General features: G+C 37.7%; 1 protein-coding gene across 5 annotated transcripts in view; it reads right to left on the reverse strand.

Annotated features, from left to right (window-relative positions):
- Positions 1-3,383: 3,383 nt before the first annotated feature.
- dyrk1aa (dual-specificity tyrosine-(Y)-phosphorylation regulated kinase 1A, a) overlaps positions 3,384-27,971 on the reverse strand; it is a 30,525-nt gene continuing 5,937 nt past the window's right edge. For 3 of the 5 annotated variants that reach the window (XM_041233286.1, XM_041233287.1, XM_041233288.1), the window contains 12 exons: positions 22,051-22,151; positions 20,371-20,440; positions 15,034-15,230; positions 14,288-14,380; positions 13,295-13,483; positions 11,542-11,689; positions 10,933-11,219; positions 10,648-10,794; positions 9,919-10,059; positions 8,556-8,859; positions 7,760-7,884; positions 3,384-6,809 (listed from right to left, as the gene is read on the reverse strand). In XM_041233286.1, coding sequence (XP_041089220.1) covers positions 6,177-6,809; positions 7,760-7,884; positions 8,556-8,859; positions 9,919-10,059; positions 10,648-10,794; positions 10,933-11,219; positions 11,542-11,689; positions 13,295-13,483; positions 14,288-14,380; positions 15,034-15,230; positions 20,371-20,380 — 2,274 coding nt within the window. In that variant the 5' untranslated portion in view covers positions 20,381-20,440; positions 22,051-22,151 and the 3' untranslated portion in view covers positions 3,384-6,176. The remainder of the gene's footprint in view (positions 6,810-7,759; positions 7,885-8,555; positions 8,860-9,918; positions 10,060-10,647; positions 10,795-10,932; positions 11,220-11,541; positions 11,690-13,294; positions 13,484-14,287; positions 14,381-15,033; positions 15,231-20,370; positions 20,441-22,050; positions 22,152-27,971) is intronic. The other 2 variants (XM_041233289.1, XM_041233290.1) reach the window with 2 other exon arrangements.

Below are 27,971 nucleotides of genomic sequence, written 5' to 3' on the forward strand. Positions count from 1 at the left end.
TGACCCAAGTAACAGCTACCCTGAATTAGAATGTTGAACACAGCATGTACAGTAGCAGGAGCAGGAAGCTGGTGGTTAAAGATCGCACGACATGGGCCTCCTGTGACGTCTTTTACTCTGCTCAGTGGTTGCTTGCGTTGAAGACGTGAAGAACACAATTTAAAAAGAGGAAAACACATTTTAAAAATGAGGTGTCAATGTTTTAAATAAACAATATGCTTAAGAAGATGTTTTAGAAGGGTTTTTTTTTTTTTTTGGTTTTCACAACATGCACTAAAACAAATTATTATTATTATTTGTTTTATCCTTTGGTAAAGAGGGGAGGCCCATTATAGTGTGAATCTCAGTATAACAAACAGATATTGCTTTGTCAGTTACGGATAATACTGACCCCTGCAGGAGAGGCCAGGTAATGACTTGAAGGAATTATTGTAATAAACCTATTGCATAATAAAGTATTTGTCATGTGGACTGTGGTTATAAATCATGCCTTACCTACCTCTAACCTCTTTTATAAATTTGCTTTCTCCTTAAAGAGTAAGTAGCTCTCAGTTCATTTTACACTGTGCTATGATGTTGGCAATCATTATGAGTGGCTGTTTCTTTATTTAGTTCAGGAGCTTCTCTTCAGTCCTAGTTGCCTGCCATAGATACAAGTATAATAGGCTGAATTAGCCAGTGTCTTTATAGAAGTAAAAGCCAGCATCACCTAGCGATGACGTTTCTAGTGTCTTACTCTGGCAACAGATTTATTTGCACTATATGGTGCCAGTGCTTACTAATAAAAACACACTTTGGCTGGTCCACCCTCGATTAGATGCTTGTATGACTTCCCTGTTTTATTATTAGTGGGGAGGGAACAGCACAAACAAGAACAATATGGGGCTTTCAATAACCCCACAAATGAACAAGCAACATTATCAGTCATAAAGAATACTCATTGTAACGTTGTTATTAGCAATCCAATTCAGAATAAATATGTCCCTCTTTCCCCCTATTGTCATGGCAAAATCAATCCTGAAACTAAGAGAGCACTTTATGCTTTGAAGTGGCGACACAGCCCGCTGCTATTTGTTTGCAGTGATGCAAAACTGAGAGCTGGATCAACACGTTGTCAAATCAGCACAACAGCTGTTTTTTTAATTCATTTTTTATTCTATACTATTCTGTCTTTTCAAAAAGTAATAAAGAACCAAATGTATTCACAATTATTTTAGTTAACAGGGTGTCCCAAAGGCCTGCTGGCTGCCTCGCTATTTTTTTCTGGTATGAATTCTGTAAGCAAAGAGGAACACCTTTTGATGAGTAGACAACAGGTTTTTGGCCATTTAACATGTGATATTTCCTCCGATGACAAACCCTGTGTATGTGTACATGTATACTCAATCACCTTTGAACACTAGAAGAGAGACAATTTAAAATTATCTCCATTATAAACCCTGTACAGCAACACCTCATTTACAAGGGTGTCCTGAGGACTGCAGGGTGACATTTAAACCTTGCACATATGAAACACATTAGAATGCCTTGCCAACCAGCTTTCAGATCTGTACCTTCTGCTTGCAGTATACAATGATATTGCAAAATGCATTGCTTTGATTGCAACTCCAATATTGGAAATTTCAAAATGCGTTCCCAGTTGGGAATACTAAAAAAGACACCCAGGGAGACGGGCTCTCAGAGCGTATGCAATGTGTGACATGGCTGTTATATTTCTATCATAGGGAGCTCTATACATATTTTTCTCCCTATTTGTTACAAAGTATTCCGTTTCAACTACTTCTAAAAGTTGTGGTTTGAAAAACGATCACTAGCGATGTGCAGCAAGTGGAAGCCTTGTGTCAAAGTGTACTGATGAAACCTGCTAAAGCTGGGAAATGCTACTGTCACTGTTCAGTGATAGTTTGTTCAACACTGGGACCAGATGTTCTTTCCAACTCACACATGCTATCACTTAATTATTATCATCATTTCCAAAGGCTCTTTTGGTTAGTAAACCCCTGAAACTTTTGGTTACATCTACCACTCCTTTTAAGGGGTTTACAGATCGAACAATATAGAAAATCCACCCTGGGGAAATGTACATATGCATGAAGCATGAGACCCAATCCTTTGTGTCTTTTACTGCAGGGCAGAGAAACTGAAATAAGCACATCCCTCTACGTAGAGGGAAACAGAAAAAAAAAAAAAGTACTGAAAAACCATGGTTGGCACTCCTTTAAGGTGTCCCAAGAAAGGTATTGGGGAAATGTAGATTGTTGGTACTACCCGACACAAACATTGCAGACCAAGGTAATTTCTAATTTCTTATATTTTGGACTTTCTAAACTACTGTACCAACACCACCCTTGTCCTTTGATTTATGTCTGACATGTACCATCAATTAATTATTTAACTAGTGACCACACACACACAATCCTGCTCGTATCCAGTTTGGGAGCTTATCTTTTACAGAGACGGTAGTACCAGTGATAAATCAGGACCAAAAAAACCCCCAAAAAACAAACAAAAAAAAATAAACACAAGAACCAGATCTTATTCAGCGTTACACTGCATGTGAACTCAAGGTCACACCATATCTCGAAGAGCAAAGTTATTCTGTGACGATTCCTTTGATTTTTTATATTCTGCAGTTAACAAAAATGCTTAACATGAAAATGTGTTAGTGAAGCACTATCTAAAACAAATGCCCAAATAGACAATATGGCCATTTTAAAATTCAAGACAAGGGATACAATTTTGCTCAAAGAAATGCTTTTTACAATAAAATAACATTTTTATTTAATAAAACCAGCTCATGTGATCTTCTAAATGATGTTGACAGCACATACTGATGAACTAGGCTGTTGCTTTTTACAAATAAAATAACAAATTCATATATATATATATATATATATATATATATATATATATATATATATATATATCATATATATATATATATATATATATCTATATATATATATATACAGTATTCACCTAAGTACAGTAGATGTCCTAAGTTTTCTATCTGAAGGAATAGTATGCAAGTTATTTTTTAAATGTCTATATGGTAATTGGGTCAATTTTACCAATCCTGACAGAAGGTATATTAACTTTAGTCTAAAACTTGTAAAATGGCAGACCTCTGGTTTCAAAAGTCTAAAGCTAATGAGTAGAAAAAAATATATAATATATAGAAATTCACAAATGTTGTCAATCTAGTGTCAGGCAAATTGGTAAAGTAAAAAAAAAAACAAAAAAACAAGCAAGGTAAGTGCACTGGAACATTGTGGGTGTCACAGAGGCAAAGGAATTATTTGTTAACATTATGTTTTTGTATTTAGCCAAAAAAAGCCAAGAAAGAAAATCACAGTAAAAATAAGTCTCAGGACAAATTAATCAACTTTTTTTTTTATCATACAGAAGACCGCTTGAATATAATACAAAGGGGTTGTCCAATTTTTTTTGTAACATTATAATATACACAGCAAGTCTTGACTAGCTCTTACAAATCTGTGGACACAGGTACTTATCCTTTTCCATGCTGTTCATGTTTACAGTGCACAAGTCAGAAGTCCTGTAACCAAACAGTGTAGTCAATCACTCAAAACTGGATTGGAATTCAAAAAGAATAAAAGGTAAGAAAGGAACGAGAAAAAAGAAATGAGAAAGGGAGGAGCCTGAAGTCATATTGGCCGTTGAAGAGTTTAATGGTGTACAAATTCGATTTGTTTTCTATGTGTTTATGTTTGTGTGAGCCTAACACAATTAAAGAAGCCAGACATAAAATAGACACGCTATAAAAACTTGTGCCAGTTATATTTGTTAAAAGGTTTCCTGTTTACAGCTTATATGACATTTTTAAAAAGCCACTAGTACCTGCTTTTAACAAGAAACAGGAAACTGTCTAGCCTAAAATACTTACAAGATAAAGCATCCATCACCACTGCCTTTTACTGGCATAGCCAACTGGCAAGTTCTGGAAGTACTTAATCATTTACTGCAATCACAGGTAACTTCCAATTCTGAATCAAAATACAGTTCAACACTATTAAAAATTAAGAGATTGTCTTTAAACCATAAAAAGGGGAAAAACCATTACCTGCTTCTCTGTTAACTTTGTTTCGTCAAATTGGCCCACCAAATTTGCACAGCCAATTCCTGTTTCATATGACTGAAATTTTTGAATAGTCGTTTTCAGACAGCAGCTATTCTTCTCATCAATGGTGCTAAAAATGCATTTTTAGAGTTTAATGCTTTTTGATATATATCTATTGTAAAATTCAAGATTTTTCCCACCCCCTTTTTATTTTACAAGCCGCATACAGTACCTTTAATACTGGATTCCACTGCTTGTTATGAGCAACAGAAGGTACCACTAGCCACTGAAAATTGACCTTGTGTGCAATTAAGGCAGCAGACCCATTCACTAAGGCAGATGTTTTGCCATCATAAGCCTCAGATTAAAAAGCAGTTTTAATGCACCATTGTTGATATCATTCTCTTCCACCTGTACCTCATGCAAACAAAGTCTTGCCTTGAATCCTCATTCATTGTCCTGGTACTCCGGAACCTGCAGAGTAACTAACAAGATCTGCAATTAATGTCCCCTCGAGTAAGGAAGAAAAAAAGAAAGGAAAGAAGGAAGGTGAACAGGATAGTCATTTGAAATCATTTTTTTTTGTTTTTTGTTTTTTTAAACACTTCCATCCAGGATACAGCTAACAGTGAATGTACTGAGTTCAACAACAGTTCCAGTTTTGCTAAAGCAATAGATACAGCCATTGTTTTACTGACATTTAAAAAAGGTCTAGTAGATACACTTTGTGTCAAAGTGCAGAACTGCTACATTATTGGTTACAGACATCTTATGTGCTATAAAAAAAAACAGCTTTGGTACAATAAATTATCAAAAAGGAAAATAAATTCTTGTAAAATTCACAGCATAATTGTGAGGCAAAAAAAAAAAAAGCAGTCACATAAAATTCTGCATTTTTTTTTTTTTTAATGTTCAGAATGAACAGAAGATGTATGTGCAGAAGTTATGGTGGAGGAACCACATGCTGAAGAACCAAAAAACAAAGCAAAGAAATAAAAAGCAAGTAAAAAGCAGGAAGGGACACAGTCATAGCTTTCTCCATCACTCTCATACCACTACTTCTGCAACCTTCAGTTATATTAGGAAGTCAACTTTAGGACAAATGTGTGGACGTACAAGATCACCCTGCAGTCACAGGGTCACCCAAGTCTTAAACTTTAGTTAAAAGAAAGGCCTCTTAAATTACCAGTTCTTTTAAGAATTAAGGGCTGTCTAGAGTTCAAAAATACACAAAAGCTATTTTATTTAAATGATAATGTCCAGCTTCTTCCATTCAGAGTCCAAATTCAAAGTCCAAGGGGACTGCTGCCACCCAGACATCCCTAGGTTCGGCCAAAAAGGACCTGGTGATTGCTTCTCAGTGCATCTCATCGATTTTGACCTGTGAAGTCCTAGCATTAGCTGAACTGGGTCCCTGAATCTAGGGACTGATGTATACTGTAACCGCTGCATTTAACACCACCTCCAAGTGAGCACACGAGGATAATTCCAACGACTGCCACATGACATGCCTGATTGTGCCTACCAAAACATGCCCATCTGCACCTCTATGCTGATGCAAGTGCCTCTTCCTCACAGTACTACATGTTTTTTTTGGGGGGGGACGACGACTGCACAACACACAGGGGAAAAAAAGAAAATAAAAAAAGTGACTAAAATAAATAAAAAACAGCAATTCTAATATTATGCCAGATTTAACTGTTTAAGTGTTTGAATTATTCATATGCAGCTGCATTTGCTTGCAAATGACCACCAGCACAAAACTAGTTTCCGCATTGAATCCTTGTTAATTATACAAAGGTTCATTGTACACATAGCTCAGAACCCATGGCAATGCAACACCTGCAAACAAACTAGTATGTGAAAGGGTTAAAGTAGGGTTGGGCATAGCTCTTGCTGTACTTACTTATACTTTGCAGTCCTTCAGCTATTTTGTTTAACTTAAACAACCAAACAAAAAGATCGACTCTGCACTGTGTTAGCGGTTCAGTGATAATCTCAACTGAGTTAAGCAGCTTTTGATCTCTATGCACTTCATTTTTGAAAAACACCACCTTAAATACACACAGAAAAAACAAACCCACTCTCATTTTAGTCACGAACTAGCCACAGAACTCTGCTGGACACACACTCCTGCCATAGGAGATTCCTCCCGGTCAATTCCTTGCCGCATGGCCAGATGTCCCTCTGCCATGTAGTGAGCCGCGCCTGTGTTTGCCGCGATCTGGTAATTTGCATGTCCAGTTATGCCAGTCTCTTGGCGGGGATTTGAAAAGACGGCCAAATTCATGTCCACTGTGCCGTTTTGGCCAAAGTCCAAGGCATTGGCAGCAACTGGGCGGTTCTGATAAGCCTGGTTGCCTTGGTTACCAGTAGAAGAGGAAGATGTGGAGGAAGAGGAGGCGGAGGCTGAGGAAGACAGGGAGGTCAGGGAGTGGTGACTGTGGACCACCTCCATTGAATCCTGGGTGGACGCGCTGTTTGTTGGAGAGTTATAAATCCTGGGTCTGTTCCGGTTGCCTGCGGCCTGTTGTCCATGATGGTGATGTTGGTGATGGTGATGGTGGTGATGGGCGCTGCTGTTGATGCTGTGGGGTTGATGTAATGCGTTTGGCTGCTGTGGAGCTACGAGGAAGGTGGTCTCCTGGACTGGGTGGGTTTCCACGGTGACCTGCTGAGGAACATCTCCACCAGTCCACACTACAGGAGGAGGATATGGCTGTCGCACCTGTAGTTCAAATGAAATACATATTAATTACAATTAAATAAACAGCTATATCAGGGATTCCCAAACCTGGGCCTCAGGACCCCAGTACCTCCTGGTTTTCATTCCAACTGAACTCAGTTACTTAACTAAACCCTTAATTGAACTAACAATTTGCTTAATTTGGACCTTTTTAAATTGTTCAACTTTATGAGCTGAGAACAATTAAAAATGGTCAAATTAAGCTAATTATTAGTTCAATTAAGGGTTTACTTAATTGAGAGTTCAGATGAAATGAAAACCAGAAGACACTAGGGTCCGGATGACCTGGTTCGGGAAGCCCCGAGTCATATAGGTCATAGAAATACATAAATGAAAAAAAAAAAAAAGTTTAAAAGAAAACTAGTAACAGTTGGCACAGAAAAGAGAAACCCTGTTTTTAAAGAACTAAATACAGCAACTGCCAAAAAAAAGTGTTACAGAATGGCCTTAAATTGTGGATAACAATTCATTCCCATTTGTTCAATTGAAAACAGGTGTGCTTTGTCCAGTCTTAAATGTTTCTGCGATTTAGGTAAATGTAGCATGCCTGCTGCCTGTCACAATACACTGCACACATCTATAGACGAGTCACAACTCTCTTGTAACAGGAGTTGTGCACAGCTGGTTACTTCCTGTAAATGCTGCCATTCCAGGAACATACAGGAGTTGGAACACATTGGTCACTTCAGTCCATGTGCGGAGGGTCGAGTGTCACTGAAATCTTTCTGCTTTCCCTTGTCTGTTGCACACAATTCTTATACAGTACAGGTCTAGTGCATCAAGAGTCATTATGTAACTACATACATTGCAGACCAGAGGTTTTTCAAATGTATTATTTTTTATTTTTTGCCAGTCAGTGTATCAAGGTTCTGGTCCTAACAGTGACAGTAATCAATGAATTCTGAATGAGAATGACTCCTAACAACTCTTACCTGCGGGCAATGGGCCTCACAGTCCATGGCCTGGACAGCAGCAGTAAACTGCCCCCCACTATGCCGATGTGGATGGGTTGGGTCTGATCTTGCTCTTCCACTGTTACTTGTTCCAGTGGAGCCTCCTTCAAAAAGTAAATCACAGCAGAAATTACTTAACAAAATTGGATGTTAGTCAATTAAGAATTTCAATGATCAAAATTGATTTGTCAGGAACTTATAATAAGGAGAAGTTTCTTCGAGTAGTCTGGATATAAAAAGTAGAGAAAACAGGATGAAAATAGCTACATCCATCTCCCAATACACCACATTTATTGCACTACAGTTGTAAAATAAAGCATTTCCTCTTATACCAAATAAATGTTACTGCTACTTACCTGTTGGGACTTTCAAACTAAAATAATAATAATCTTTATATAACGCCTTTCCCATAGTGGACCACCATCACAAAATGCATTACAAGACACGAGACTAGGGTGTGTGAACTATGCAGAAGCTGCAGAGTCACTTACAAAGTTTCACCCGAAAGACTGAGCACAAGGTGGTTAAGTGACTTGCTCAGGGTCACACAATGAGTCAGCGGCTGAGCTGGGATTTAAACCATGGATCTCCTGGTTATAAGTCAGTTTCTTTAACCACTGGACAACAGTGTCCTCAGCTTCAAGTGTAATGAGAAATTAACTACATAAATAACATTATCTGAAATGCAACTAAAGAAATACTATGTTGCTGTGTCAAATGAACAGTGTGATTTCTGTACGTGTGCAATCCCTCCAATAAATGTATGAAAACGAACCTGAGCTTGAAGACGTGCTCGAGGTGGTTCCTGAAGACTGCGATTGCTCCAGGGCAGGACTTGTTGATACACTGTTGCTTGTGTTCGTTCCTTCGTCTGCAGTTTTCTTGAAGAAGCTGTGCTGCAGGGCGTAGTACGGTTGAATCCGGGTCTTGGGATCGTAATCTAGCATTCTCAAAATTAGGTCCTTAAACTTTAAGTAGTCGGCTACAGCGTGTCCAGATTCCCCAGCGCGCCGGCCTCCAGGGCCTCCAGCTTCAACACCAAGGATAATGTGGAGTTTACGGGAACCTTGGGGCTTATACTGCATGTGGAAACAGAGAGGCACACCACCAAAAATCATTCAAACAATAAAGCAGGTTATCACAATAGCTTCAGTAACCGTACACGTTTTGTACCAGATTACAACTACTATTTAAATGCAACTTTTTTTGTTTTTTAAATCATTACTTTAACCCTTTGCAGACCATTTATTCAGCGCTTGTCAGACGCGTCAGGTCCAATTTATTTTCACATGCACTGTTTAAAAACCCCCCCCCCCCCCAGAGTAAAACAGGTTTAAAAGGCATTGAATCGCAAAAGGACACTCAGTAATATATTTCCAGCTAAGCCCCACTCCTCGTTCACTGTATTTTTCACATACCTCTTTATAGACGTGCATAGTGATAAATTCTCTCCTGATCACTTGTTTTAAATCACCAAACTCCTCAATAATGAGATCCACGTCATTATTTTATTACTATAACATCTCAAAAAAGCTCTGCAAATGTCTGCTATTCTTTGAGCGCTGGATGCAGAAGCAGCTATCTCCTTTGTTTATGTCCGTGTAATTTCTGTAGTGCATACACCCCCCTTTTTTTTTTCCCGGCTTCACTTGGCTCCTATCGGTCTCACTCGGAGATTGAAATGTTTTCTCAGCTTTTTCCGGAGAAAAAATGACTGGAGACCTGTGCTTTATGTCTTTCAGACCGGAAAGGGAAAACTGTAATGTTGGACCAAGTATTTTACAGATTCCAAACAATGTCAACAAAGCCAACAACAACTTTTAAAACCATGTACAGTGCTACCCCGTTATAACGCGGTTGTCGGGGTCTATAATTGGAGACTGTGTTATTTGTATTTCGCCTTAACGAATATTGGCATTTTTGTTCCCAAAATTATTTACAATGGCCAAATTAATATTGTAGCATATCGTGGAAAATGAAGGAAGGAGACGCACACAATTTGTAGGTACTTTAATGGAAATGGCAGCCACACCCTTACTATGTTATAACCGATTCCACACTATAATGGTTCGTGTTGGAACAGGGTAGTATTGTATTTATCATTAGTAAATTCACCCAGGGAAAGAAAGAAAACTCACCCTCTTTCCATCTTTGGTCTTTTTTACACCCCATGTGGCATCAGACAACTTCTCAAAGAACTTTCTTGCTTTTGGTGCTTGGTCCAGTATGTGATTAGGTGGGACACCTAGAACTTCTACAATTTTGTTCATCTGATCCACCTAAAGACAGAAAAAAGAAAAAAAAAAAACATTTAAGAATTAAAGAAATAAGTTCAAATAGATCTAAAAGGAGTCTACCCAGTTTGTGTCTAGTATATATAATCTGGATGAGGTTTGTTTTTAATGCTGATACATTTCTAACACATATACACAATGTAATTTGCGCATAATTAACAAAACAAATTCCACTGCACAAATCTTGAAAAAAAAGAATCAGAATGTGGTTAATGCAAAAGAACAGGTTATGCAAAACCCACCCATGTACTTTCAGCTTCCTATAGCACCATCTGCTGTATCAGCACAACATGCCCCTTTTTTTAAAAAAAATACCAGCACTTTATTGATCACAGTTCAGTATGACAGAATACTCTATTTGAACTGTCAGCTCTAGCAGCATTCAAGAAATTCATTTATATGAACTGTATCAATCAATTGTATTTACTTTTTCTCCCCATTGTTCTTAAGCAAGGTTTGTATGGTCCAATGAAACTCTCAATATTTTCTAACTAAATTAAGAAAAATGTGTCTAGCTTATTATACAAACAAAGTGACAAACATACATTTGCTAACCTAGACATATTCACTCACCTCATTTGCCCCACTGAAGAGTGGCTCTCCAGTATGCATCTCCACTAGAATACAGCCGAGAGACCACATGTCAATAGCAAGGTCATAAGGCATTCCCAGTAGCACCTCTGGTGACCGGTAAAAACGACTCTGAATGTATTGGTATATCTGAAAAACAGTTTTAAAAAATAAATAAAATACATTATAGGCTGGCAAAGTGTCAGCAGATGAACAGTGAAAGAAACCAAATCTAAAAGATTCCATTAAAAAAAAAAAAAAAAAAAAAAAAAAAAAGATAAAACCCACCCTCTGTCCCAATTGACAGGAACTGCCAAAGTCAACGATTTTGATGGCGCTTCGCTTCGGGTTACATAGGAGGATGTTCTCAGGTTTTAAGTCACAGTGGATAATGCTGAGCTCTGGGGTAGCGAGGAACAGCAATGCTGTGCACATCTGCTGAGCGAACTTGCGGGTCAAGTTCAGAGACACACCACGGAAATTTGTGTTGCGCAGCAAGTCGTAGAGGTTGTACGACAGCATTTCAAAAACTAGGCAGAGGTGGTTCCGGAACATAAAGTGACGCTTAAGATGAACTAAAGACAAAGAGAACAGATATCACATATAAGCTATGGGTGAATTATAATACTGTGCATTTAGCTTGTGGTAAGTTTCTCAAATCACAACTTTGTGTGTGCACTGTTCTAGTAGAAGTGTCAGATAAACATTTAATCCCCCCCAAAAAAAAAAAATAATAATAATAATGCCACGGCATCGACTTAGATACCATGACATTAAAACACATAGGATCCTTTTTTTTTTTTTTTTTTTTTTAAATCAGTACAAAATAATGAAATGCAACTATTTAAAAATAGTGCACACAGTAGAGAGAGAGAGAAGCGAGAAGCTCATTCTTACCTATATAGTACTTCATCTCAGTGTCATGTTTGTTCATGAGCTCAAGGAGCCGCACTTCAATCTGGGCTTGATTCAAGAAAGCCTTCTTGTTCTTGATGATCTTAATTGCCACCCACTCCTGCTCAACACGGTCATATGCCTTTACAACCTGCCAACAAGGGAAAACAGTACATAACATTATACAGCACAGAGAAATAGTCTAATTTTCTTTTACTTGGTGGATCCCAGTCTAGTGCCACCTGCAGGAGCTGGGACTAGAAGTGCAGCTGCTACCGGTCAATGTCTATAGCTGTGTGTTACTTTGCAGACAACATCTGTTTCTGGAATACTCTCCAAACACCTTCAGACTAAACACTATACACCAAATGCAAGCTGTACCAAATTTGAGAGAAAAGTCTAGAAAATGCTGGACTGTAAGTGAACGTTCATAGATCGTAATAAAAGGGTTTTGATGATTGCCTTCATTACCAAGAACTCAATATGGGAAAAAGTAAAGAGGTATCTGAAGACTTTAGGCAAAAAATTATTTATTGACAAAGCTGAAGGAGGATACAATATTATCAAGAAGTACAAGACTCATGGTACTGTCACAACGCTCCAAGTCTGGAAGAAAGAAGGTTCTTTCACCAAAGTTGAAAATGCAAAGAAATAGCCAGTTTGGATAGAACTCTGTGGCACTTTAACCTCAAAGTGGCCATAAGCAATGCCTGAATGCATGATAAATAACTTCAAAAATCTGCCAAAATCCCCAGATACCATAATATTTTGCTTGATGCTTGTAGATTTAATCAACATCTATCCAAACATATCTTTGTATGATTTTTTTTTGAGTCCCCCACGCAAGTTATTGCGGCCTAAACTTGGTACAAATAGCAGAAATTCAAAATTTCAAGGGGGTTTAATGATGGTTTAAACTTGAAACCAAATGTTTTTCACAGAATTTGGAAGACTGGTACCCAAGGGTCTTACAGCAATACTTACATTTTAGGACCCACATCCCTACAGTGTAAAGGGTTAGGCTGAAGTTTGGCCAATTTGCCAGGAGCGAGTAGGGTGCTCCTAGTAAGCCCTGCTCAATACGAGTAGAACGGGGTGCAACACATGACGGTTGCATCTAAATTGTAACCAACGTGATTTTTCTGGTCAACGTCTCTTTCTAACTTTAGGTTGACCTTTGCACGGTCACAGATCGAAGGGGACATTTTTTTAAAAAAACAACTGTTATTTCTGACCACAGCAGGTCAAAAAACCCTCGGGTGAATTTTTCTAGGAAAATCTGACGCGGACGGGGAACAATGTCCCTTTTCTGGTTGGGTTGGCGTGGAATGACCCAATTTCATTTTCCTTGTAAGGGTATGAATACTGGAATGAGCATTTTTGGAGTTTTGAAAAACAATTGCCGAAATAAAATAAATTGTAGACATCTATTTCCTGTAGTTATATGCCAAGATGATTTTTGAAAGCAGTATGGAAAAAAAAAAAAAAACAGAACTTTGTCAGTTTTTATATAATAAAAAATCTGTTTCTCTCAAGTTTTATTTAATCTTATTATTTTGTATTTGCCAAGCCAATTCAGAGATGTATTATTTCACTCATCTGGTTAGCTGTATGTAAACTTTCCAAATCTTTTCATACCGATGACTGTTACTCTAAAGAATATTTTATACATGTGTAACATTTTAACCTTTAACTCACTCATGTATGAATGTCTGTGTATTGCAACCTTGTATTAACAGAAATTCCAATTTCTTACCTGTCCAAATGACCCTTTGCCTATTAAGGAGTCGATTTCATAGCGATCCATCCATTTCTCTCCATTTTTCACAATGTAATCATAATTGTCGTCATCGTACCCATCATTGTAAACCTTCCGTTCTTTCTTGTGACTTGAGTCGTCGCCCTGGCCTTGTTGGTGTCTTCTTTTCTTTTTTGCATAGTAAACCTAAATACAGCAGTAAAATGACGAAGTTACTACAGTTCTTTTTGGCTCGAATAGTGTAACATTATTAAACAATCCACTTCAGTAGCTACATATAAAAAATATTGTACTGTAGGTTACATTGACAACAAAAGCATGTATTGTAACAAGCTGTCAAAATGAGTACTTTTGGCAGTTCTAGATAGAAGTGCTTATAACTTACTTTTGTGATTCTGCCTTTCAAACGCCGTTAGGGTATTTAATACATGTATTTAGGAAAAGTCAAGAACAGACAACCGTGGATCTTTAACACACACAGAGTAATTTAAATTTTAAAAGTGAAAACCGTCAAAGTGAAATTATAATGGTTATTAGCTGCATGCCCCCACCTACCAAACCCTTCTAAACAAGGATCTTCTGGCGATAAATTTAAAAAATGACCCTCTATTTCAATTACTGTAAAGTAATCAAGCGCTGACTGGATAGCCTCTAACAGTCAGTAAAATAACAATTCCTAGTAAAAAAAAAAAAAACAACATGAGAAACTTAATGTGTTTTGTACTCTTAAATAAAATCCTACGCTATTACAAGTCTCAGCATAGTGACCCTTTCAAAGTAAAAGATGAATAAAGCAGCAGTAAATTCATTAAATGCCCACTCAGACAAAAGTTCACATGCCAAATAAATACTAACACCATAAACACACATCGGGATTGGGCTCCAGTGTGCTCAGTGGGAATATAAAAACTGATGACATCTCATAGATCTATATTATGAATACAAATCCTAAGCAGGAAGTGCATTAATGACAATATAATGTTTACATACCTCATTTATGTGTTTGTATGTTTTGATCAGGTCAATAGAGAGTTTCCTCAGGGGAGCAGCAACAGGATCACGAAAGGTTTGGGGCATCCGTCTCTGTAACATGACAACATCAGCAATCACCATAAACAGACACAGAAAAAGCCTAACATTGAACTTGGATTTGGTATGTAATCAAAAGGTCACAGGACAAGTAATTTAATCATGTTTGCCTTGTGACTTTAGCCTCACACTGAATATTCACAGAAATCAAACCAAATAAATAATTTGTAATCCAGGACGGAAATCTAAAAAGAAACATAGTTCAGAAGTCTACTTTGACAAAGGACAATCCAGTGGGATAAGATTGCCTCATTTATACATAACAGCTTAGGCATAGCAATTAATAAAATACATATAAATAAGCAGGCTGGAATTCCAAGAACCAGAGGACAATTTATTTTCACAGAATATATTCAGCTATAGTCCGTCCGTCCCCCGTCCCCCCCCCTTCAGTAAGCACCATACATTTTTGGCCATGCTAATCTGTTGTAAAAGTACACAATCAGGCTGTGTGTGATTTTAGCATGAAGTTCCTTGAAAACACAGAGTCCGTTCCTTTAACTGGGTTACGAAATTAAATCACAACTGCTAGATGACTTTCTAATGATTTCTTTTAGTAGCATTTTACCTTGTACATGATTTTTGGATTTACAAATAGGGCACTACTAAAGAATTAAAGAAGCAGCTTAATGTGTCACTTTCCATACCTGGTTGGCAACAGGCTGCTGAACCTGGTCACTGTACGATGACGCAGTGATTGACTGGTCAGCACCCTGCTGGTGACGGTCACTGTACTGCTGGTGCGAATGAGGCATCTGTGCTGCCATCTGAGCGCCAGCAGCATGGAAAGAAAAAGAGGGTGCAAGCCGAACAGATGAAGGTTTGCATGCTGAAGTCTCTCCTCCTGAAGAAAATAAAGAAATACAAAAGTGTGAGTGTTGAGATCCCTGTTGCAATCAAGTTTCTTGCTATTTTATTTCTTTGCTGTTGTCTGCTGGGCCATGCTTAAATTTCCAGTCAGAGATGGGATCCCAAGCAAATAACAAGCACATTTATATCATAATCCAAGCATTCATCTTCTGGTTTTGGTCATTGTTATTTAATATACAAAACAGGAAAAAAACAACAATTTACTATAATCCAAATCTATCTGTGACTTCAAATAATGTAGTTAATTTATACCCAGTCATGACTAGGTGTCTCCACCACCTGCTGTGTTACACAATTCTGTTGACATGGGAACCATGTCTGGCTAATAAGAGAAAAGGACACACACACACACATAACGACTGCCTTAGTTTTCACCCTAGCCTATAAGTAGTGCACTTTTCTTGAAAATGATCACCATGCTGTGTGAAAAGCAGCCCTGGTACTTTAGGCAAGTTTTCATTAGGTCTTAGGTTACAAAAGAATGCTGCCCATTCCTGTCAAGTCAATACAGCACATTATTATTGAATATACATTTAATAAACACACATTCTACTTTGTGTATAACATAGTATAAATAAATAAACATACAATTGCTACAGTACATATATTAAAACAGAGTTCATTACATGTAATAATTTCATCAACTTTCATTAATCAAATGTTATTTGTATTCAAATTAGCCACGTGCTTAGACAGAGGAGTATTACTTTTATCAAATGCAGAGAGCAAACCACAGTTGTATGAATCAGCAGATCAAAAATGTAATAAGCAGAATTCAAACTGTAAAAAGGAAAACTGAACTTTAATCTTACAAGTTTGGATTGGGCAACCACTCTGGTCGGGAGAAAGAATCCTCCACGTAAAATTGCAACAACAAATAACCACATGATTAACAGCTGCAAGGAGCAAGAACTAAAACTACACCAACAATTATTTTATCACCAACATATGAAAATACATACATTGCCTGTGTGTTATGACCCCATGATATTACAAAACACTACATTGCATAAAAGCACAAAACCAAACAAAGAAAAATGTTCTGGATGCTTCACAAGACGAGAACTTAAGGTTTTTTGACTATGAAAAAAATCCTGGTAAACATTTGAACAAAACCAAAACTAGATGCACACTACAAAAAGTCTAGGTGACTATTTGACGTATTTGAAAACAGCAGTTCTACGGCAATGAACTTGTCTTCTTAACTTGTCTGTGCTTTGTGAGTATATGTGTGAATGCCTCTTGCTGCCACCAGTATATCCCTGCAAATTAGATGATGCATTTTGCAGTACAACACAAGGCATTTCCATCTCCACCAGTTTTTCCTTTTTTTTTTTTTCTCCAGCTGTTTGAACCTGCTCCTGACTCAGCAGCACAGTGGCTACATCTCCTTCTCCCCAGGAGTTAATACTCAGCTCCTATGACGCAGAGAAAACTAACCCAACTGAGCAGAATCAGGATTTGGAAATTGCTGCATCATTTGCTAGAGTTCATCTGCAAGGCTAACAGCTGAAATGCAAATATGCGACCTATTGCTGCATTGGGTTATCCTACTAATGCTCCTTTTGATCATCCTTCCCCGAAAAAAAAAAAAAAAGATTAAAAAAAAAAAAAACACACCTCAAAAACCGCTCTTGGTAATCCACTGCTCTAAAATTAGCTATATGGATTGTGACTACTGAAGTGGGGACTATTACAAATTCCTTCATGAGTGCAAGGGTGGGACATATCAATCAATCACTTGATTGAAGCACATGGGTTATATCTTTTAATAAAAATGTGATTATGTAAATGACTGTTTAAATATTGGACTGATCTGTCCTCAGAATTCAACTTTTAAAAACAAATCCATCTCACACTGCTGAAAAGTGTTTAAGCTTGTAAGACAATCCAAAATCAACTTTATAACAGCATTGAGGTATCAAAATGCAAGGTCTTCTGTGTATTTGAGAGTATATTTGCCAAGTGTTCTTTAGGGGTTAAGTAAGAATCTAAGGAATAACACAAGCAACAAATGTTACAACTATTAAGCTCCCACAGCAACTCTTTAATGGTAAAACAAGCATACAACCCAGAACTTGAATCTTCTATTTTGAAATCTCAGCCTGTCTGCAAAGTGGGAATTCTGCAGATCATTATGTACTCATTTATCAATGTCTCTCACCAGGCAACACAATGCAGCAGAAACTCACAGTAACCACCCTTCAGAACCCCAGCAACAGCACATAATTAGCATAGCCTACCAATAGGAAGATATTGCCTGATTGGTAGAGTCAGTGACAGCATAAGCCTATCAGAGGCTTGTATGCAAATAACCAACTTGTGTTGCCAGGGAAGAGCAACCACCTATTGTCCAATAGGAAAACAAGTAATAAACAAGAAATGAAACTGCACTTTGAACACATTTCCAAGCTGCTTTAAACACTGCTCTCTCCCTTAAATTAGCAGTTTAATACAGATTCCGGTTTAAAACTGGAACAAACCCCTTTTCACCCCCAGAATGTGACATTTATAGTTCAGGAGCCTTTTGCCCAATATTTTCCAACACTGAAAGTTTTAAATATTTAAGATTCCATACGTTTCTAACAGGTTAAAACGACTCATAATGGTCTTTATACTCAATTCAAGTACTTGAATTTTCAAAAGCTTTTTTTAGTCATTTTTTGTTTTGAAACCACTTGTTGTATGTATTAGTAGCAATATAATCTATGTTACCTATTTTGCCATGTACAAATGGGGGTAGGGTCTTATTTCTCAGAGTCAAAGTGTGCTAGATTTTTATTTTTGCTAAACATTTAGTATAATCATCTGCTTGGAAATCTAACATGGCTCAATCAGCATTTTTACAATTTGTTTTACAATAAACCAGAATACCATTTCTGACATAGTCTTAATTTAGTTTATAGGAGCATTGACACAGCAAATGTTAAAGGTTTTGCATATTAACAAGGAATAACATTTTATTGGAATTATATTTTAGTGTAATTGGTTCCTGTGATGATATTAAAAAGTAGGCCTAATTAGTTTCTTGAAAATGTTCTTAAGACATTGCATTTTTGTAGTATAAAACATTACATATTTATTAACAGAACACATTAACAGATACATTTCCTTTAAAACAGTTTGACTATATGTCTTTGAAATAATATTTTTTATCACACAGAAATGTTCAAAACGTTACTTATGGTATATCTACACAAGTGCTGAAGCAATGTCAAACACAACAACAATAAATACATATTGCTCATAGGGGGGTGTAACATGTGGTAAATCAAATATAAAACTCTTAATTCAGGAGCTAACTGACAATTGATACCAAACACTGACCTCAAAACAACAAGTACCAAAATTCAGCACTCTACTGCAGATCGGCTAGATGAGTCACAGCATGTGTGAATGTACTCCTCATGACTTTCTGCCATCCCTGTATGTTAGGACGTGCCATTTATGAATAAGACCTTGCAAAATGAATGCCAGACAATCCAACTGCCATGCCACATGCAGGCAATGTGATCACTTTCTGATGTTCATTCTTAGCATGCCTAACTGCAAGAGCTCTGAATGTACAGCACATTTTTGGCTCACCCATCACTGTCTTGGATTGTGCAAATGGAGGGTTTTGTACTGGATATTTTTACACAGCTGGTATGGAAAGAACGAGAATCACCTTCCATATCAATGTATGTTATGCATACCACACTTCTGCTGTAATATCTATACCAGTGAAGAATACGTTGGTGTTTGAGAGGATACTGGAATAAGAATTCTAAGAGAAATTATTTGATAACTGTCAACATAGTGATATTCTGGATGTATGAGAATAGGTATTTGGAGTCACCATTTAAAACTTTTTTTTTTTAAATTCACATATAAAAATCAGGTTTATCTTTCTGTTTCGGTATCATTATGAATATAAATTTTTATCATAAATTAACATTTGATCTAAATACCAGACGGGGATTTGATTTTTCCAGTCATCTGTATACAAAACAGCACAGCTACATCAGAATAAAAAATGGTTGCCTAGTTATCTATGGTCTAGCCTAGTTATCTATGGTCTAGTTCAACTTTTAACAGATATTATTTTCTGATAATTCCATCATTTAATTTATAACTCAATTTTAATTTATTACATGATTTATCCTGGGCAAACAAAACATAACCTACCGCTATCATTTTCAATAAAAGCTTCAACATAGTGTTCTACAGTATTACTCTGAGTTTATGCCTTATGGTATTTGTGATGATCACCTTGATATTCTCTCTCATTCAGGGAGTTGCCTCAAAAAAACTATCAGTCTCTTAAGTAAAAAGAACTTGATCAAACCCTTTACCTCTCCTTGCATTTATTCCCAGCTTTCACAGCATTAAAAGAAGCCCCAGGCACAACTGTGTTCTTGAAAGCACTTCAGTCTATCCTTCACAAAAGGATATTTATAGTTTTAAGTAGTTTGACCGAGTGTGACATTTCTAGACAGAAAAACATATGCCCCAAGTACAGAGGTTACAGACCCAGGAAACTAAAAGCATTATCTGGTTTAACCCCCAAATCAGCAGTACATAGCTGCACCTCACTCCATACTCAATGAGGATAGACAACCCAAAGCTGCATTTTTTCTGTTCCTGCTTGGTTATTGTGTTTGTATTGAGGAGTCGCAACTGACACCATTAATTCAGGCTATAATATTATGCCACAATGGACAGGATATAGTTTGGGAATGTTCACTGAGGGAGCATTCGCTTTCACAGACTTTTCTTGCAGAAGATGTCATCACTTGGCAAGGATAGATTCAAGCTTAATGCTCCTTGTGTACATTTTTTGGGGTCTCATTTTACCCTTAAGTCAGTGACAAAATACCTTTACAAATCCAAGCTTTTATCCAATCCTCCAATATACTCAGATGCTCTTTTAATGAAGACAATCTGTTCTGTCAGTTTTATGCTAGAAATGACGAGTAATGACTGGATTGCAACTTGTATTATTAGACACAGATAGACTTTGATATTAATAAGATATGTTGCATGTGTCATGGAATCAGCTACCCCTAAGGATTTGACTAATTGAGCCCCAGCATAGAATTTCTAAAGCCTTTATCCTCCAGGATACTAGTTACCTGTATGCATCGTCTTCTGTTAAGTCTCATATCATCCTGGGAGGAGAGTCCAGCAGCAAACCACAGCCCACTATAATAAGAAAAAATAATTATAACTGAAGCCATTCTGTTCCAGTTTTCTAAATTCTCAAATGTCCACTGAAATGATAACCAAGGGTGCTAACCAATTTCTACTTGGCGTTACAGAACATTTATTTAATAAACTCACTGCTTACTCGTCTGAAATATGAAAAGAAACAAATTTTAGGTTACAGTTCTTTTAACATTATTGGGGGAGAAAAACGGTCCAGGAGACTCCAATACTCCAACGTTTCAATGTCTTTGTGGAGTCAGCTTCAATCTAGTGCAGCAGGCTCAAGCTTACCTCCACTGCAGTGCAAGAGTTTCCTTTAACTTTTTTGCATTGTACTGTGCCATATAGGACAAGACATGAGTCAATATCGTAATGTCAGATGCCAGTGCTTATCTGCATGTTCATGTACTATTGGTTCTATGACCGAAGGAACTTTAAATTGATTGGGTGGGGTTGTGGGAAGTTGACATGTGGCAGTTGAAGAGGCAACATGTCCTGCACAAAGTGATGAATTTGCACAAACAGGCCACAAATTAAGTATAAAACATTTATTTTTTGGTTTATTGCCCTGTCTCACTGTGATTGTTACCTGTGTTGTCTACTTTCAGAGTTGTACTATTTCCTGGATACTTTTCCTTGATCATTGGTTTGGTGTCACTCAGATTTACCCAGTTACTCCTGGTTTTTGTTTTGATAGTCCCTATTTGTATTTTGATGGATTTAAAATGTTTGAACTCACTGATGAATATTATAAAAATTGATTCTCTTGAATATGTACACTACGTCTTAAACTAAAATACAGTCAAATTAGATCATACTAAACAGCAAAACACACTTATATTATGACGAACCCATCGACGGACCCAACAGAGGTTATCTGAGCTACGACTGAGCACAAAACAACCAATTGAAGTTGGGCCTGTCACAGAAAATCCCATAGAACGGTTTGTGATGATTATGGTTTTACTACTTAGCTGGATTTGACTGGATTTCAGTTTAAGAAGTGCTTCAGTTATTATTTTTTTTTTTTAAAACACTGCAGGAAAAGAGAAACGTTTACGAATATTTATCATTCACTTCAAACATTTAAAGTGTGATCGAGACCCTTACAATACAGATAGAAACCACCAAAATGAAATACGCGAGTAACTGGTAGTAACAGTCCATTAAAGAATGAGATCAAGCCAGTATACGAGGAAGAGGAACTGGCAGATAGCACACGTAACACTCACAGTGAGCAGAGCAACTAGACCAAGAAACAAATGTAATTATACACAATTCAGGGTCTGAATGTGCAAACCCATTACATCGTACAGGACATGTTGCCTCTCAACAGCCGCAGCTCAACTGAACTTCAAAAATCTCTCAAAGCTAACAATCCAGGCACTGTCAGGAAAAGCCTTGGCAAGATCTGCATGTGCAGACCGTACTAATGTAATGCACATGGCTAATTTAAAACATCATGCATGGCTTTATCAATAATACAAATGTTTGAAATACTCCAATCTTTGCCTGTAAAGTGAGTTAACTTTTATGGCGACCACAGTATACGGCTTACTAGGATAAGCACATTTGCACTGAGCAGTTGTAAAAGTTTGACACTGTACCTAGGCCAACTTGAAAGTGTTTTTCAGGAGATAATGCCCCTTTTGCTCTCACAGCTTGATGTTTTATTTTGTCATTAGCCAGCAGAATCATTTGGGAAGGTCTGGGGGGAAAAAACAAACAAAAAAAAAACAATGAGAAAAAATGCAACTCCATTTTGTCTCACCTCGAATTAAGTATATTTACAGTTGATGCGAAGCAATATCCAATATTACCTTTTCTACATTGACATGTGTGGCTCATAATTTGAGGTACATCATTGACATAGGCCTATACTAGTATTTACCAATACTTGTTATCCTGCAAACTGATGTGATTATTATTTCAATCTGAAATCTAGACCTTACATAAATCTCATAAAACAAAAAAAAATGTGTGATGTTTTTTATTTTACGCAAAAGCACACATTAGTTCTCAGGTATGCAAACTGTCATGATTTAAACAAATGTGTTCAGTTTAACCTGTGTTCTCGCTACATCCCCTTTGACACTGGCACCCCTACCCAGGTCCGGACTCTGATTCTGACTACCTGGGTCACAATCCACGTAGTGTGAAACCACGTACCTCTGTCGTACCAGGGTTGACTCGGGTCCCAGCGACCCACCACAGGATGTGGGTCGACACACTTTGACCCGGGTTGAGCGAGACAAATTGCATGACGGCCTTTCTTAAACAGGCGAAAAAACAAACAGCCACGCCTGCTTGAAGGTTTCACTTCCATAAGGAACATTTTTGTTTATTCTGTTTAGCCATATTTTTGCTGCTTGAGACCCACCATGAGCCAGACTGTAGCATGGATGAAGAAAAATTTGCTCTAAATAAATATCAGGCAAACTGCTCAATCCAGAGAAGCAGTCCTTAACAAGCTGCTTCCGGGGAACTGATACATGCATTAAGTACTTGCGTCTGTCACCCAGGTCAACCCTGCTTTATCAAAAATAGGTGTGAAATCGTGTAGCCGACCCGCATGACACCTGGCCCTGACCCGGGTAGGTTCCGACCCTGCTAGAGCATGCCAGTGTGAAAGGGGCTTAAGTTAGAGCCAGTATCAGGTCTATAAAAAAGTTATAAATGCTACCTGTAAGTTGTACTGGACGTTCCTATCTTTCCAGATCACTTGAAATACCTTACTACTGTCTGCATTATTAACTACACTTGGAATTGGAAAAGTTATAAGAAACAGGGTTCCAAGAACTTACTGACATCAGGTTAAGTAATTTCAGAAAAATGTAATAAATAAAATAAATCCACAAAGGATTCGCTCAGCTAACCCAGCAGGAGGCAGGTCTCTCTGAAATGGGAATTTCAAGAGAACGGCAAAACACGGCACGAAAACTTTTACAGGTAAGATTTTTTTATAATTAAAAAATAATGCACGTAGTGAAGCGTTAAAACAGAAGTGTGCTCTGCCATTTTCTTGGCTCCCCGACACTTATGTTGTCACCACGTATCATCAATTTCATTTGCATTTCTTTACATATATGTAAACTGTCACAGATAGCTTTATTATTTGTGCTAAAAGAAGGTCTTTAACAAGTTTCAACAAAGCTGGACACTGATATATATTGAAAGCTCTAAAATGACAAACAAGTAGGACAGAAAGGCACATACAAACAATAAGGAAACGCTGAACTGCCAAACATTTATTCGAGTGCTGTAGCTGGAGTACCGTATTCCTTTGAATTTAAGACGCAGCCCAAATTTTCACCCTCAACTTGAGGAAAAAAAAATTAAATAAAATTTGCATTTACAAAAGACACTACCTCAATTACTCGTATAAGAAAACAACATATGGAGGCAGTTTGCTGTCACACAGAGCATTACAGTTATGCGCTGCTTCTCACTTCCAGTTGTGACTACTCACACCTGTTTTATTCCCTTTTTGTGAACTGTGGTATTGCCATGTAGTAAAGGGTATGACAAGAAAGTGTCTGGGAAACTCCGGTAACACAACTCATTTGCGTGACCATTTAATGAGATGGGACCCTACAAAACGCCACACAAAATCTGAGAAAATAATAGAAATAAATAAGTTGCTTTATTTTTTGAGAAAAAAAAAAAAAAGATCTGAATAGTGACATTGCAAAGCAGATTACAGGTATGGTTATGAATATAGCGAGTAACGCAAGATGTATTGTAAGGCCTATAAATATTGTTGAGGGAGCTGCGTTTCAAGAACGAGTTACAAATCTTTCACCAGGCTACTAAATGCCGTGCCAAAAGACAGTGTCCAAGTAAAATATAAGCCATGGACAATTTACTGAACTGCTGTGGACAAGGTTTACTTTTTGTAAATTATACCCCTCACACAGGCGAGTTATGACAGCTCAGAACCGGCACTGATGAGGCATTTTGGTCTGTGTGAATTGCCAATACCTCAGTCTCAGTCCTGGGACCCCTCCTGTTTTCTCACTACACCCGCTCCCTGGGTCCCCTCATCTCCTTCTATGGCTTCTCGTATCATTTCAATGCTGATGATGCCCAGATCTTCCTCTCCTTTCCCCTCTGACATCTCCTCCTGTATCTCTACCTGCCTCTCCGCCATCTCCTCCTGAATGCACTCACATCATCTTAAACTCACCTCTCCAAATCAGACCTCCTTTTCTTGCCCCCTCTTCCTCCCTCTCTGCTGATCTCTCTATATTCCTGTTGAATCCACCACCCTCTCTCCCTCCTCATTCACCAAGAACCTCTGTGTCACCCTCGACCCCTCCCTCTCCTACTCTCAGCACATCTCTATTCTGATATGCTCCTGTCTCTTCTTTTTCAGCAACATATGCTGAATTCACCTCTTCCTCACCAACTATTCCATGCAGCTCCTAGTTTAGGCCCTGGTACTGTTCCACCTTGACGAGTGCAATGCCATCCTGGCCAGCTTCCCTTCTTCTGCTATCCGTCCGCTCCAGCTCATCCAAAACTCTGCTGCCCACCTTCTCCTTTTCCTTTCTCCCGAGATACACCACTGCTCCGCTCCCTCCACTGGCTCTCTATCGTCGCTCACATCCAATTCAAAACTACTGTACTCGCCTATCACTGTCTCAGCCTTTCTGCTCCATCCTACCCCATGACTTATTTCTCCCTAGAGCCCCTCTCGTCCCCTTCGCCACCAGCAGTTTAGCTGTACCCCCCTCCTCCTGCTGCTTCCAGATCCTGCTCCTTCTCAATCCTTGCCCCTCAGTGGTAGAACGACCTACCACCAATATCAGGACTGCTCAGTCCCTGACCACCTTCCGGCACCTCCTCAAGACAGACCTGTTCAGATAGCATCTGTAATCTTCACAAAACTCGATTATACTGGACTATATGGCTCCCAATTGTACCAGTACTTGCATTGCCTTGTACTTGCACTGAACTGCTCCATACTGACGTATTCTACTACTGCTCTTAATTATAACTATTTTTTGCATCTTGTACTTTATTTACTCTTAAAATGGTACCCGGATTTTTTTTTTTTTTTTAAATTGCTTGTTTGAAATCGTTCTTATCTATTTATCGTACTTCATGCTCTTCATGGAACTTAGTTTGGAAAGTTTAACTGCTCTTAGTCGAATTCACTCTTAAATGTAATTATTTACTGTATTCTTTATTTTGCTCTTATTTGAATTTGATCTCATTTTCTACTGATTTTACTGTACTTTATAACTGGTCTTATCTGTAATGTGATACTTTGTAACAACAAGTCGCCCTGGATAAGTGTTTCTGCACAATGTCTCATATTTAACTTAATAAATAAATAAATAAATAAATAAATAGAATTGCAGTGTACAGATACAGGAGTCACTGTATCGATAATCGTATCATCAAGAAAGATATCACGGTTCACCCTGCAAATCGATGAATGGGCACTCCCCCACATGCTGTGTAAAACATGTATTTGAGGACTGCCAATTAGTTAACAATTTACAAAAGGGAAGGCCTGTAATTAAGTCTGAATGTTCTATCCCTGACAGCCAACACATTATTCTTCTCCAGATCAGTAACTGGAGCAGGTGCTCCCCCTCTAGTTATGACCTAAAAATCAAAAGGATCTGTGGTAACTTTTGATCTTGAAATTAGTCATATAACATCATCCTGGCTAGGTCTGTCAGATGCCTTACCAACAAAACTATTCTGCAGTTTGACTTTTTGTTTTTGTTACGTTTTAAATAACACAATTGACTTTATAAATAGAGCCTTTATAAATATCCACGGTAACCGTTGTCCAAAGTAGTTGTTAGTAGATTTTTCTAGCCACTTTAATTCTTTTTATTAATGAAAATGTGACAGAAACCGTTCCAAACAAATGTATTTCTGGAACTCTGAGCAAATACCATGTTCACGTGAATCATAAGCTGCACAAAACAAAAAAAAACCCGTTTTAATCTGCACCTGCTACAGAAGCAACTCAGCTATACTTTGAACGCAGAAGTTTTCATGCACAAAGCAATACAGCACCAGAGTAAAGAGGCTGATTGAAAATTGATCAAAAACAGCATCTCCCCCAACATTTGATATATTTTGTCAAGTTTCTCTTGTCATAGCAAGTTAACATTATGAAATACAATTGTATTATTTTGCAGACAAAATTAACTATATGATAACTCAGGTGTTCGTGCCTGTTATGGTGTTTACATTGTTTCACACTTTTTTCGCTCAAGAACCGACACCCCTGTCCTCCAGAATGTGCTTTACCAAAGACTGAGTCATAATGCCTTACCAGCAGGTGGTGATCAAAGTGATACGGTTACTGAAATGTACGATGCACTGAATGCTGGTCCTGTGAAGTTGTGGACTTTTGATGAAGAGTTCAAACTTATAACTATATCTTCAAACTTATTGCAATACATTATTTTGAACTTGTGTCTGAACTCCTACAATTTTTTTTCCAGAAAAAATAATGGTTTCAGATTCAATCTCAGAATTGTCGAAAAAAAATTCAATAAAAGACAACAGCACTAGGACTATATTTTCTTAGTTTTGAACAAAACTATTTTTTAGAAAAAAGTTAGAAAAGGCAAAACGCCATTTTTTTTTTATTTTTTAAATTAATTTAGCCAACAATTTCAACGTAGTGTATGTGTGGTTGATACAGACCAACAGCAGAGTAACTAGACAATCAGACCACTACTGGCAGGGAGGTGGAGAATCATGCCAGCCAACAAAGAGTACTTATCGTAGAATGAAGAGCAACTTTTTATTTCTCTTGTGCTAATGCAATTACAATACAGTTATACCAAGTGAAAAAAAGAACCACCACGTAAGTTATTGAAACTGTGTTCAAAGTAAGGATTAACATAAATTGGATGTTACATGCCAAACTGCAGCCAATGCAAAACAAAGACATAATGCAAATATAGACAATATACACTTTACACTATAAACCTACCAGTATCAGAAATCCGTTTCCAGTATTTCCGTATTATTGAGCATCGATTTATACTTTGCACCACTGCTACTTTCCCTCTGCAAGGTAAATTTGTTCATCACATTTCTGGCCAATTAATGTGATAACTTTTGGAACAGCTGCATTAAAACATTGCCTGACTGAGTGGATGGAGGCCAACTGTGCTGAGAGCATGCAAGTTGGATGTTACAACCCGTCTTATCAGCACAATTCTCAAATAGGGACCTACAGTAGAAGGCTTGTGTCTAACTTAACTTCTGAATCCCACTTCAAAATGCATGTTACACACCACAGAGTGATCTGCCACAAACAAAACAAACATATATATGCAGACATATGAATACTATAAACAACTGTAGACTACATAGAGGAGCTAAATGGTGTGAAGTCAGCTTTCTGATGAAAGATAGACCCAAGAGCAAATCCAAACTGCATACTCAAGATCCTATATACTTTAACTGCTCTTATGTATTTGACAGTCACGTTTTGACCTGTACACTTGACTGTTTAACCTTAGTAGAAACTTAACAGCATTAAAGT

This window comes from Polyodon spathula, chromosome 30, assembly GCF_017654505.1.
Source record: "Polyodon spathula isolate WHYD16114869_AA chromosome 30, ASM1765450v1, whole genome shotgun sequence".
Lineage (NCBI taxonomy): Eukaryota > Metazoa > Chordata > Actinopteri > Acipenseriformes > Polyodontidae > Polyodon > Polyodon spathula.